At 43.7% G+C, this 14433-nt stretch overlaps 1 protein-coding gene across 1 annotated transcript; it reads right to left on the reverse strand.

Moving 5' to 3' along the window:
* Window positions 1–1046: 1046 nt before the first annotated feature.
* Window positions 1047–13477, reverse strand: castor2 (cytosolic arginine sensor for mTORC1 subunit 2). Its single transcript, XM_023962342.2, has 9 exons — window positions 13103–13477; window positions 8937–9007; window positions 7415–7608; window positions 4882–5014; window positions 4337–4460; window positions 4141–4251; window positions 3161–3243; window positions 2704–2798; window positions 1047–2199 (listed from the first exon to the last, which is right to left on the reverse strand). The coding sequence occupies exons 1-9, from the start codon at window positions 13213–13215 to the stop codon at window positions 2137–2139; spliced, it is 987 nt and encodes a 328-aa protein (XP_023818110.1). The 5' UTR covers window positions 13216–13477; the 3' UTR covers window positions 1047–2136.
* Between the last annotated feature and the right edge of the window lie 956 nt (window positions 13478–14433).

Raw genomic sequence — 14433 nt, forward strand, 5'->3', positions numbered from 1 at the left:
TAGCACTTTGTGACCTTTAGCCGGATGGGTTTGAACATCAGAGGCAGAAAGGAGGATGTTTCCAGAAGCGTCCAGAACGTTGGTGGGGGGGGGGGGGGGGGGGGGGGGTTCATCTTCTGATCTGTTTCCTTTGGTCTACGCTGCCTTTTCTAAAAGCTGTTTTCCTTCAGAGTTAACGTAAAGGTAAGAAACAGATTTAGTCCGAAATTTTTCTACCACAAATTTCCATACATATGTTGTCATCTCAAATCTACGTCCACAGCCGTAATTTCCTTGACCTTTGACCTCAAGGAGAGGCCGCCATCTTGAATTTTCCATTTTAAAAAAAACAAAAATCTTCAGGACAAGCTACTAATTCAAACTTCCCCAAGGGATTCAATCTATCGCCTCTAAACTTATTACACATGATTGGAAAGCTACATTAGAAAGAAATGTTGGTTTTAAAGGTCGTAGCTTTCCAACAGCGTTGGCGTGGCGAGCTCGCAAAAGTGGCGTTCTCCTGATGCTCGCACATTTTTTTTGCCAGAATGTTGTTAAACATGTAATACATGAATCCCTGACTTCAGCTGAACTGAAATGATATCACAGACGTTTTGAACATATTAGGAATTTGGATGTGGTTAACCAGCAAAACTCTGTTGCCAAGGAAATCCAAAAATTTATTTTAGCCGATTCCTCTAAAATTTACAAAAATCTATTTGTCCCCCCCTGGTGACAAAAAAATACAATGGCTGCTATGGAGATAAAACTAACAGAAAAGCTGTGGATGCTGTCATCCTTTTCCTTATTAACCCTTGTTCTATCCTAGACACTTTAACATTGGGAGTTGGGTCATCTAGACCCCACTAGACAGTGCTCTGAACCTTTTTTCTTCAATGATTTGTGATCTTCACTGGTGTCCATGGATTACATGAAATCTTTCCACCTTCCACGACAATGTAAGGGGGGGGGGGGGGGTCATCTAAGAAAGCACAAGGGTTAAACATACATCAGTAAATGGGAAAAGTCCAATATTTGAGATGGAAAAAATACATAAAAGACGCAGATGAAGTTCCAAAAACAGTTTATTTTGTTTTTCACACAGGAGTAAAGCAGAATCAGCAGAACCTCCTCGGTTTTTAACACTGATTTCTGCTCAGGAGAAGCTGCAGCCAAAGAAAACCGGGTGGGAGGAGGAGAAAGCTGGTTTTGAAAGAGAGTAGCCCTCACGGTTTTATATCAGTACTGCAGGTCTGCATGGGGATGGGGGGGGACCTGCGTTAAAGTGCACACTGGAGCAGGAGGGGGGGGGCGTCTCCCCTGCATGAATCGTAGCTTATGCTGTCGTTACTGTCAAAGTGGCTCAGTAAATTCACACGTCAGCGGCTTCACGCCACAAGCAGCCCAACACAGACAAAAATATCAATTAAAAACGCAGTTTGTTTCTAATAATAATTTCCTTTTCACTTAATTAAAATTTCTGATGTTTGTGCTGTGGTTTGGAGCGTTCCAGTGTCAGGAAACTCCCAAAAAAAAAAAGGTAAATCATTGAAGTTCAAAGATTTTGACAAAATCCAAAGATCCAATTCTTACAGAAGTTGAACTGGATTACAGCACAGCTAAAGAATCAAAAAGTCCTGATTATTTTAACGCCACAATATGTCAAATAATCGACATAAAGAAATCTCGTTAGTCAAATGGGTAAATATGCATTAGTGGTTGACAGAAACGTGTCAGCTGCTCGCAGCGGGAAGCCGCTCAGAAAAACCGAAGATACTTCATGTTTCACCAGAACGCCGTCAAGAAGAAGCTGAGCAGCAGCTGAAGTCCGACCTCCAGTCGGACGTGTTGGCACTGAGAGAAGAAAAGACGGAGAGCTGGATAAATAAATACTTCTTTGATTTCTCAGCCTACATTCGTCATCCTTCTTCTTCTGTGGTTAATACAGTTTGGTGATCGGGGGGGTTAAAAGAAGAAACGGGTTCAGTAAACGAAAACTGCAGGCAGGAAGCTGCAGGAAACGGATGAGGGGTGGGGTCAAAAAGGCAGGAAGCGTGCAAATCCTGTCATCACACTCCCCCCTCCGTGCTTCAGAGCTGGCTCCTGGCACTTTCTGGACGCCGGAACAAAGCGACTTCAGAGTCCGACCGCCGTCCCTCACTGGGCCGTGCTCTTGGTCCGCAAAGCTACGATCACACTTTGGATGTTTTCTTCAGGGACCTGCAGGAGAAACGGCGCTTTAGCATCGGAAGCCGGAGCTGCCGCTGTTCTCCAGAAACATCCGCAGTTTAAAGCCCAATCTGAATGTGTCCGCCTTAAGAAGATCTGCTGCCATCTCCAAAGCTCTGTAGGTCCGTCTATCCCTGTCCTCCCACTTTTTCAGCCAGATCCTAATGTTTAAAATTAGTGGGTAACAGTTTATATTTAATATTGAATTAAAAGGAATGAACAAAATCTAAAAAATGTGAGCGGAAACCGTCACATTTTGTGAAGAAAATCTAAAAGTTCAATCGATTTAATATGATTTTCAGAATTTTTGTTTAGATTATTTGGAAGGAAAACTGAGGGAAAAGCTTTAAATAGTTTTTTTTAGGTTAACTCAGTTCATTAGAGATCTTTTTTAGTAAAATGATCCAAATGCATCAAACGTGTATTTTCTCAACATTTCTGCTGCTTACATTTAAAAGGCTTTTATTCTGAAAGGAAGCGGCGTGCGTCTCTTACCAGCGCGTGGTCAAACTTGAAGGTACTAATGTAGTAAGCAGGAATGTCGGCCGTCGCCAGAGGCTCCGAAATCTGAGCCACGATGCCGCACTCGTCTGGAAACCAAAGCAAACGAGATTTCAGCCGCCGCCGCCGTTTGGCCACGCCCCCCTCAACCCACAGCCCATGGTCATTTATCTAGAATTGTTTGGATCAAACTGAAGATCATCTTTAGTGGGGGGAAAAACTTTGGTTTCTCCAAAAAACACATGAAACTTTTTAAAAAATCCGAATTGAGACGTTTTTTGTTCCACTTTGCAAAAATAGTTGAATGTCCATTTATGTCCAAACATCTGCAGTTTCTCCTTAATTCCTGTCAGTTACATCCTTTTAACGGAGAATCCGGTTTTCGGAGGGACGTCAGAACTTTCTCGTCCCTCACCGGAGCGGGTCTGTAAATCCCAGGAAGAAAACTCACCGAATCCTAAAGGCTGTCCTCCGATTCGAACCATTTTCCAGAGCTCCCCGGAGGCGCTGGTGAAGAGCACGTTGTGTGGAAACCTGCCAGAGAAATAAACACAAACACAGTGAGCAGCAGGAAATACAAACTATTTAACTACACAAAGTTCAACTACCGAGTCCCTTAATGGGTTTATAGACACTAAAAGAAAAGAAAAGCAACAAAAGATTAACAGAGCAAACTGAAATGAAAAGGCCTGTCAGTACATTTAGTCTTTAATAAAATATTTACATAAACGTAACTGCAGGATGAAAAAAAAAACAGCATTTCTGTTTTTCCATTGGAGTGAATGGGTATTGGTCAACAAGCCACCTAGTGGTAAATTCTGGAACTGCTTTTAAACTTGTTACCTTCAGTTTTTTTTAAATCACTTTTTCTTTTTTTTTGCACCACAGTTTATTTTCTCTCCATGAATTTAAATGCATTTCTTATAGTTTTGACTGTAGGGATTTAATTTTTCTGCCAGTTTTAGTTTGAAAAAATAAAAGTTTTTCTTTACATCTGGACATTGATTTGGGGTAAACAGAGAATTAGCGTTTCCGATTCCATTTCCAAGCGTTTTCTGACTCGGCAGACGCGGCGGCAGCAAAGCGTGAGGCTGAAGATGCGGGTGACCCATCCCTTCAACACACGAACAGCCGTCCGTGACACGTGGAGACGGCGCCGCCCAACGTGCTGCTGACAAAAAACCACGACGCCTAAAGAAACCAAACATTTTCATTCCCTGCTGGTGGGATTTTCTGCTGATGTGGTTTCAGAGGAAACCATGCGGGTGCCTGCAGCCGCTCAGGTTTCTTTGGTCAATGAGGGAGGGGGGGACAAATGAGTCAGAAGGAGACGCGCTGTGACTTCCTGCTTAGCAATAAACCAGCGACGTTCCTGCATAAACAGTCGCCCTGCAGACCCGCCGCCGTCACGCAGGACGGCGTCCTCCTCACCTCTGAGCCGTCTGCTCGTCCATGACCAGCGAGATGTAGCCCTCGATCAGGGAGAAGGAGAAGAAGCGAATGTGGGTGGAGTCTTCGCCGGACGCGCCGGGTTCCTTCGGCCTTCGTGAGGAAAAGAAACACCGATGAACAAACGGAAGGAAGTCTGGTTTTACTGCTGCAATAGAAATGAATTTTTATGACTCACCCTCCGGAGTAAAACATGACGTCCATGAGGAGCGTGGCCACGGAGGGCAGCGTGTCCGGGTCCAGGCTGGTCACGCAGAACATGTTACTGGGGCTGGACAGGGGGTGGATGATGGGACGGGGCACTGAGGGGCAAACGGGACAGAAACGGCAGAAAGATCACGCCACAACGACACGAACGTCGGCCTTTGATCCAGACAAAAACACAAGGAAAAGGGCTTTAGAGTGAAGATTTTAATAGTGAAATTCTGCATTAACCCCATTCTGACATCCTTTTTAGTGGACAACAGCTGTTGGACTAAAACACCTGGACAACAATTACTGCTTGAAGTTTTCCTGTTCTAACAACATCGTCATAGAAACAAGTTCAAATTTGTGAAACAATCTCCTGACTCAAACTCTTGAATCTTGACGGATCGATGTGACATTTCTAACGAATCAAAGATTTATTTCTGTTAATCCGGAGAAACTCTGGATTTGCTGCCTTTAAAGTGACGTTTTTTTTAAAAGTGACGGATAAATAAATGGTTTTAGATCAAAACCCACCGAGTTTCGGCTTCACGAAGCCGTTGGTCACTCCCAGGTCGTGAGCAGCGACAGTTTCTCCGTTGATGACCCGGAAGAGCGTGAACTCAGACGACAGGGTGTGCGTCACCATGGGCAGGTCGCGCTCTCGAACCTGCGGACGATGGAGAGGAACGTTCGGAATGCCGACACAACTTCAGGAATGCCATTCTCCCTGATGCAGCCGTGATCGTAACCCTTGTGGGGTCCAGATGACCCACTATCAACGTTAACGTTGGGAGTGGGGTCATCTGGACCCCAGCCTAATGATCGGCTGGTCTGCTGGAGTCCAGCCGTCTGCACCATGAAACACAAATCTGCTTTAAACCTTTTTGTTGTTAGACATGTTTCCATCGTTTACCACCTTTGCCTCGGCTGGCAAAAGTTTAGGGATGGGCGACATATCGGTATCGGTATCGACCCATATTTGTAGAATTTGAGTTTATCGGTACCATGTGAAACATCTCCCAATGTGCTTCTGACTGTTTTCAGAAACACTTTAACACCGGCTTAAAAAAGGACCATAACCTCTACCAGACACACAGTTTTTAGAAAAGGAGCCTGTGGGCCGGTGGAGGTTCCAACGCGAGACGCGCCCGGCCCAGACTTTGGACGTGCCACGTCTAAACCGGTCCTGGAGCTTTTTTTTTCACTTCTGAGAAGACTTTTGAAGGTTCTGCCGCCGTGGTCTCTGTGTTCATTTCAGTCCAGATTCGGGTTTGGGCCCTCGAGTCTGACCCCCCCAACAAACCCAAAGGAGGGAGCAGCGAGCGAATGAACAAAAGCTTGGTTTAAGCTTCAGAGGAAGTCAGGAAAATAGTCCCAGGAAATCAAAATCAATCAGTCTATAAACACAAAACTGTTGAAACACAAAACGGTTGAATCTTCATTTTAAATCTAAAGTCGATCAGTTAAACTACGTTTATTTGAAACTCGGGAGCTTCATAAATTCGTGGAAGGGACTCTAGACCTTCCATGAAGTTTGATTCCTTAAAGGAAATAAAACCTGATCTCTAAAAAACTGTTTGAATGCCTTAAAAGAAACACAACTCAGTAAATAAAGTGTTTGTTTAGGATTCTATCTTTAGTTCTGATGAGACCTCTGAACAATAGCCGTGACGAAACGTGACACCACAGATCCGAAAGCTGATCTGCTGTTTGCTCTGAGCTTTAGTAACGTGATCCAGACGCGGCGTGCGGCGAGGACAAGGACTGAGGATGGCTGGGGAGGAGTCATGGGGGGGTGTAAGCGTTTGCATCTTCTCTCGTGAGGAAGACTGCGAACGGCGTGAATTCCAGCGTGAGGCCGAGCTGCTGATCCTCTTTGTGAGATGTGATCCAAACGGACAGTTTGTCCCGGAGTTCGGGAAACGGGCCGGACGTTCGGGAGCCGATCAAAAGCTCGGAGCGGGAAACTCCAGCACGCCACGGGACGCCTGTGCAAAGCAGTGGCTCAGTTATTGCTCTGTGGAGTCCACAAAGTGTGCGAGGAAGAACTGCGTCGCCAGCGGTTGCAGCAACGGTCACTTTCTCAGATGAAATCCTCCAACCTCAGAACATCTCTGCTGGTGTGACGCGTCCAGGAAGGCTGCGGTCCACCTGTCATGCCGTCACGCCGTCACCTCACACAGTGATGTCTTCAGAAAGTTTTTTCAACTCTAAAACAACGTCTAGAGGAAAATCCTTGGGAGTTGCCATTTTTTGAAAATTATGCAAGTTTGATTTGATTTTTAATAAAATAGTAAAAAAACAGTGAAAAACGACACACAGTTCACCATCATCTGCATAGAAATGAAACAAAAGCTCCATCATATAAAGAGTTTTCCTCATTTATCCCGACAAATTCAGTGAAGTAGTGATTTGTATTTATTTTTACAATAATTACAGACGTTTTAAAGATCCACTCACTCCAAGGAAAATTGTGTTTTTAAGGAGGCATTTTTCTGATAATAGAGGTGCCAGTATTGGTATCGGTCCGACATAAAAAATCTGGCGATATTCTTCTGGAACAAGTGTAGACTTGTTACTAATAGATTGGGAGTCAGTTATTGACTGTTTTCAGGTATTTTTTCTGATGACATAAATGCATATCATAGAATTTCTTTGCTCAAATCCTTGTGACCCAGGAGCAGATGAAAAAATGCAGTTTGAAAAAGCTTATTTACAAACTTTAACTGGCCTGCTCTGCTCAGACAAACAGAACGTCTTTGTTTCCTCGTCTGAGCTGGAATCTGGATCAGAACTGGACGGTTCAGATATTGTTTCTGGTGAAGCGCTATTGGTAGGTTGGGGGTGTGAAGGGCTGTAAGTCAGCGGGAGAGAACGTAACGGGATGACGGGGAGGCTTACTGCACGCCCAAATCTTCTGATGAACTCCTGCTGCTCTGCAGAAACTATGTTCTAGAAAACGGCATCATCAGCATTAAAGGAAGACCAGACTTTAAAGGTCCAGCGGCCATTTTTAACGATGTGCTCTTTGATGTAAGCAGATGGCGGGAAAACCAGCGTCACTCACCAAGATGAAGTCGGTCTGATACGTGGACAGCATGAAGACAGAGATGTTGTGGTCGGCGAGCGGTGCGATGACAGATTTGGCGATTTTGGTCACTCCGATGGGCTGCGAGCTGGACGCGTTGCCGCCGCCCGACACCACGTTGAGCGCCAACCACGTGGCGTCGGCGACACTGATGTGCTCCGACTGAGGCAGCTCTGCAGACGGCGAAGACAGCAGGAACGTCAGCGGGAGACGAGGTTACAGCTGATAAAACCACAATTCATGGAAAGATGGCGGACAGAGGAGCTGGGTGGACTGGGAGAAACGCCACCCGCTTTTTTAGCATTTTGAGGTTTGAGGATTATTTCTGCTTCAGCGCCTGAAGGAAATTCCCAGAATCCTCCAGCCGCTCCTGGAACTCCGTCCAGACATTCGCGACCTTCCCGCGTTTTTCCTTCCAGGTCCTATTCAACGGTTTTAGCTGCTTTTTCATTTACTTTACCGTCTCAACTGTGTTTAAAAAATGTTTTAACAAAACTTCAAGCTGCTGATTTATAAAAAATAAAGACCTGTCAACAATATTCATACATGTTTGTTGTTTTTCCTCCAAAAACATCTTATTTTGAAAGGGTTTTACCCCACCATACTCTGAAGCTGTTTTTCATTTAAAGAGTATAAATCAAACACTTTTCATTTTAACCCTGTGTGGAGCAAAGCCCACATTATGATCGCACTCCTGCCATGCTTTTTGAATTTTCTGGTCCAATGTTAATTTAAACATTTTAATTAAAACCACTGCACTATTGTGATTTACGATTAGTGATTTATCCTGAACAAATTTGAAATTTGCATTAAATAAATAAATAAATAAAGTCTAAAGTGATTTTGTCTGAAAAAAATAGAATTAATCTGGATTCACGTGTTTGATGAAACTTTGTCTATTCTGGTCAATTTAGAATTAATTTAACTTAAAATTGATGTCTTCTTTTCAAACCCAGCTCTAATTGTGATGCTTTTCTCTCTTTTCCATTTAAAAAGCTGAAAAAATATTTAAAAAAAACAGAAAAGGATTTTTTTTATATATAGAAAAAAAAGAAGAACTTTCGTCTGCAATGTTTTAGCTGCCGAAATGTTTTTCTATTGTTTCAAATGAAAACAGTTGAACGGCCGTTTCTCTGAATTCATGTTAGTTTTCACAGAGAACACACAGATCTCCCTTCAGCCGCCAGAAACGCCTCTCCTGATAAATGAGGCCTAAACCGTAGATCAGGTGTGTCAATGTAAACATGCAGGTAATCGTCCTTTTGCCGTCTGAGCAGACACACTTTCAGGGGTTTCCTGGGATCGGTCATCAGTCTCCCGGGCAACCGGGGAGGGTCGGCGAGGACCCGGCGGCGTAATGACACGAATCCGTTCACTCGGAACCTCAAAGTGTGTTCAAACACCGAGGCTGCCGGGGGGGCCAACCCGCGTCCTCCGGCTGACGGAGCTGCGGTTGCCGCGGCGACGGTAAAGTTCAGCCCGCGCGAGGAGGGAGGCCCACCTTTGAAGCCTTCCTCGTCCACGATGATGGTGTAGTCCTCCGGAGTCTCCGTCAGGCTGAAGAACTTGCATCTGCGGACAGAAAAGAAGGGATTCAGCTCAACTCTAAATGAGCCGTCGCCTTTTTTTAAGACGCTGAAAACATTTCGTCCGCCGTCGTACGAAGCTCAGCAACTGAACAACCTGCAGACCTCCTCAGGCTGCGAGGAGGAGGAGTTGCCTTCGTCCTCCCAAACGGGAGCTCGGCTTCATTTCATCAACATCTAACCTTTCTGCTCACCGGCGGAGACTTTGCTCCTTTTGAATCCAAAACACGTCAGAGACGCTCAGGCGACACTTTCCGTCCCACCTGTCCAGTTAAAAAACACACAGATGGGGCAGGAACAGCCCGTCCTGCCTATGCTTGGTCGCCATGGCGACGGGCCCACGGTTGGTGGCCCTGAACGCCGGCATCATAAATGTTCAACCGGGGCTGAAAACAGGAGGTAACCTCCGCGTCCTCTGCGGGTCGAACCGCTCGGGCAGTTCCACCTCTTTTGAAGTAATCAGATTACTGAAGAAGGAATCCGATAAATGAACCAGGACGCTCTGGGAAAAGTCGGTGAACCCCAAGCAAACTGATGATCAACAAACATCACATGCTTGGTTACAAACAAGACATATCACTGCAGAAATGTGCATTTCTAGATGTTTCCCTGAATTTGTGTCACAACAATCAAAGGTTTGTGACAAACCAACACTAAAAGTGTATTTATTTGTTCAAAGAGCTGCTTCTCAGCTGATTTAATCCATAAAAAAAAAAGAAGATAAACCGGCTTCATTTGCATCATGGAATCAACGATTCATCAAACAGGAGAAACTCACAGCTGAGATGAAGCAGTTTATGGTAAAAGAAGAAAAAGATTTTTTAAATAAAGTCATTTCTGTCATTTTCCTGGTTTGCCATCAAACCTTTTTATTGCTGTAAAAATAAACGGTTTTGGTTCAAATAAGACGCCGTCAATCAGACGTCTGGATCTTAACGAGTCTTCAGCTTTTTCTCGTTTGAACAAAACCAAATTGTGACGATTTCAGACTAAATTTTAGAAACATTTTGAAAAGTTTCAAATGAAAAGTATTTTGTGAAAATAAATCCTCAGAAAGATGGGATGCTGAGTGTCCGAGTTCGTTTGGGGCATTAAGGTCATCATCATCAGGCGCTTGGTTCACTCTCGGCGGTGCAGTGTGAAAGCGGATGTGAGCGTTTTTATCCTTCCTCACCTCAACTTATTGGCTTTTTTTAAGCTTTAGAAGAATAATTTTCATCCAAACGCCTCAAGGATGCGTCCACGCTTGACCGCAGCAGCACGGTGGTGCTGTGGTCCAGCGTTCAGCACTCAGGAGACCAGAACCCCCCTCTGAACACTGAAGCGGGCCTCCTCGGACCTGCAGGTGGAGCTGAAACATGAAGCTGGCCTGTGATTTGCATCCAGGTTGAGGACTCTCCAAAGGAAGTCGGGATCAGCTGCGAGACAGCAAGTCCCAGATTGATCTCCCACCAAAATCAGGTAACTTCCCACCTGTGGATGGTTTGGAGCAAAGCACCTGACTGTCAGGGCTTTAAAAATGGTGGATGAGACCATCAGAGCCTTTTTGGAGGGGTGTCCAGCCGCCTCTGATCGCTCATTTTGGGAGCTGAGACCTGTGAAGTTGTGTCTGTTTCCATGTAGACGTCTGTCGCCGATGTCTTCAGAGGTTGTTTTCTTTTGGTCCGGGGTCACCTTGAGGACAAAGGGCGGATCTTCAAAGGATCCCTGACTCAATCAAGCAGATCCTGCAGCTGACAGCAGCATTGACGGAGATGACCCGGGTCCGGAGTCACGCTGCGGGCGGCTGACACTCATCAGGCTCGCCGCCTATCAGACATTCCTGCGTCTGCTGGCTCAAACGGCTGAAAACACTCCAGTCATGTGATCGCCGATCGAACATGATTACAGATCAGAGAGAAGCAGGTTTCTGTCATGGGAAGCATTGAGGTTTGGCTGATGTCTGCCACATGGAGATCCCACTGGGGGGGAGGGGGGGGGGGGGTCCTCATGCTTGAAGACTTTTCTCCACATTTGAAGAGGAGCTCCATCGTGAATGGACAAAAAAAAAAGAATAAGATCAAAACTGCACAGAAACGGTCCTGAAGAATTTCCCCCAAACATCAAATCTCGTGTTCTGATTTCAAAGCCCCTCCGGCGCTCCAGCCTGACCGTCGCTCACACCGACACAACCACCGCACAAAAGGCCGGTTGTTTTCCCCCGTTATTCTCCTGTAAAACACTCAGAGAGAATAATCGCACAGCCAGGACGCCGTTTAAGAGCGGCGAGATCCCCATGCCGTCTCCAGCTGTGGACTTACACAATCAGCTGCTACACTCCTTACATTCCATCAGAGGAGATTAGGATGAACTCCTTTGTTAGCAGGCTTTTATTTTCTGGACACAGATTCCGTTTCCTCTGCATTCATGATTCCACAAAGGTCGGCGAGGAATCCTCCTCCGGTTTAATGAGCAGCAGACGTCGTCTTCTGACGAAATAAACATTTAAACGCAACAAATAGAAAGTCTGGAATCCCTCCGAGCTCAAACTAAAAGGAGAAAAAGGCTCAGAGGCCGAGCCGGTTCAGAAAAAAACCCAAACTTAGAATCGATCCCGTCCTCTGGGTTAGGAAGTCCAGGGAGGGGCTTTTCAGGCTAAAACCCTTTAAAAATAAAGGTTTCAGTTTTGCCAAACCAAAAACTAAAATTAGTTTTGAGATCAAAATATAGGAAATCCAAAAACAAGACGGCTGAACCTAAATCCAATTAATCCCATTTCCAACTCCAATGATTTTCTTTTTAACAAATAAAAACAGGCAGAACTGAAAAATATGACAGGAATCAATATTGATGGATTAGACGAAGTGATCGGAAAAGACGGCGTTTTAACCAGAACTGTGCAAAACTTTACTGCCTAATGAAAAACTTTGTTCCCGTTACTGAACCTCCGGCAGAGCAAAGGGAAGTACAGCCACGTCGGAATATTTCACATTTCTGCCACCAGATTAGACGTTTATTCTGACACTTTTAATGAGATTTGGCAAAAATTGAATGAAGATTTTACTAAACTTCAGTCGAGTTTCGGCTGAATTTCATGGGTCGAGATTTGGTTGAAATTTTTGAACATTTGGTAACATTTCAAATGGGTTTTAGCAGTGATTTGACTTACATTTGGATTAATATCTCATAGGTGAAGGTTCGTCTTAAATTTTAAATAAGTTTTGGTGAAGATTTGACCTAAACTCGGTTGAATGTTGGCCTAAACTACTCATGGGGCAGGATTTGGTTGAAATTTGTGATAGTTTGGCTGAATTTCAGAGGGGTTTTGACAGAGATTCGCCTCAAATTTGGCTGAGATTTTGCAGAATTTTTGTTAAGATTTGCCTCAGTTTTCAGCCAGATTTTCATTGAGAAGAGATTTGGTTAACAATGCGTTGAGGTTTTGGTGAAGCGTTGATTGAAATTTTGTGAAATATTGGACAGAAATTCAGTTGGTTTTTGCCAGAGATTCAGCAGAGATTTGCCTGATATGTGGTAAACATGTGACTAAAGTTTGGTGAAGATTTGGCTGAAATTTGGTTGATTTACATTTGGTGAAGTTGTGGCTAAAATTTTGGCAAAGATGGGGCAACCATTTAGTTTCTATTTGGTAAGGTTTTGCTAAAGATTTAGTGAAGATTTGGCTGAAATTCTGTTGGGTTTTGGCTGAAAAATTTGATTTGAATTTGGTGAAGTTGTGGCTGACATTGTCTAAGTTTTGGCACAGATGAGGCGAACATTTGGTGAGCTTTGGGCTGAAATCTGGCTGACTTGGCTTTAGGTGTCCTGTAAAATAAGCCGTCACACCCCCGTCGGCGTTGACCCCCCCATGCCGCTGGCTCTCTGCCTCTGATCCGGGCCCGAACCCGGGGGTTCGGGCCCGGATCGGAGGCAGAGAGCCGCCGGGGGCGGAGGAGCTCCTCGGGAGGCTGGAGATCCGACAAACACCGGCGGGGAAGCGGACGCAGCCTCCGGCCGAACAGCGGCGGCTCGCAGTAAACAAGTCCCACGGAGCGGAACCTGAGAACCGGGAGCGGTTTTCGGGTTTCCGGCGGGTTCCTACCTTGTTTTGGAGGCCAGGAAGGCGAGTTTGATTAATCCGTGAGTGCAAATCTGGATCCCCTCTTTCTCTATACTCGCCACTTTGAGGCTGTGCTCTAAAATGTGAAGCTCCATCTTTTACGTCTTCTCATTGGAGGAGCGACTACAGATGTCAAAAGATAAAAACTTTCAAGCAGGAGGCATGAATAAATAAATAAATAAATACGGCGGGCTGGGGCGCTTTTAACAGAAAGAAACAGGAGGCAGGGAGAAATAATGAAAGCAAAGAGGTAAAACCGGACTTGCCGTCAAACGGCACCGGAAGCTCGTGCATCGAAGCATTGCCATTTCAAAATAAAAGCTCTCAAATGAGAGCTTTATACAAAACGACATTGAGCTTAATCCGTTTGTTTACTTTATTCATTTAATCAGATTTAGTTTTGTATAATTGTAACGTCATAAAAAAAAGTAAAAATTTAACAAAAGAAATGCTTTTTCAATAAAGTCAAAGATTAGGGAAATAAAAGTTGAAACAAACAAATAAATAAAGCTATAAACTAAGAAAATAAATAAAATCCTTAACAAATCATGCTAAAGAAATCCAATAAAATAAAGTGAAATAATGAAATGCTAAAGTATAAATATACAAGGGCAGATGGCTGGCTGAATTCTTATTTCATTCTGAAATAAAGCAAACCAATTAAAAGATTAAAAAACAAACCAAACCAAAAAGTATGCAGTCAGAAAAACATTCACCTAAAATCTCTGCTCATATCATGCATTGTCTTAAGTCTGAACCATTAATAAAATCTAACATTTAAGGGACTATTTACAAAAATTGATTCAAATGTAAAAAAGGAAATATTTTTATGTAAACATAAATAAATACAAGTATTTCTTAATGTGGATTTATCCCTTTTAGTTCCTAAAGTTAATTAGATCCACAAATAAACCCCAGTTTACAAAGATGCATTTATCTATAGTTTTGCTGTTACAGGTCTTGTTTTTTTAAATATCTGTCGACTTGGATGCCAAGCATCCTTTTTTTTTGCCTTTGTCTTTTTGTATTTCTATATAAACAAAAATGTTGACAGATTGTAACCACCAACGTCAGGGAACTTTAATTAATCTGGTTTGGATTTGGGGGTTTTCTTTGTTCATCACTGTTTATACGATTCTTATAGCTATTTTTTGTTAAAAAACAAAACAAAAAACAGTAGACTGACAAATAATTACAATTCTAAATTAAAGTACTTCTCCAGACATTTAATGACATTAAAAAATGCAGGGCGTTACTTCATAAAATTTTAATCTTATTGAAAAAAAAATTATTTTGTATTTCACACATTTTTC

The sequence above is a fragment of the Oryzias latipes genome, chromosome 14, assembly GCF_053564925.1.
Source record: "Oryzias latipes strain Hd-rR chromosome 14, Olatipes_Hd-rR_3.1".
Classification (NCBI taxonomy): Eukaryota; Metazoa; Chordata; class Actinopteri; order Beloniformes; family Adrianichthyidae; genus Oryzias; species Oryzias latipes.

What these genes read in the sequence shown, in the direction of transcription:
- castor2 (XM_023962342.2), bottom strand. Translation starts at nt 13,215, where the DNA reads ATGGAGCTTCACATTTTAGAGCACAGCCTCAAAGTGGCGAGTATAGAG. An exon ending in CTTCGTGAAGCCGAAACTCG is followed by an intron (nt 4,461 to 4,881) that starts GTGGGTTTTGAT and finishes TTTGCCCCTCAG; the next exon opens with TGCCCCGTCCCATCATCCAC. An exon ending in GTCATGTTTTACTCCGGAGG is followed by an intron (nt 4,252 to 4,336) that starts GTGAGTCATAAA and finishes TTCCTCACGAAG; the next exon opens with GCCGAAGGAACCCGGCGCGT.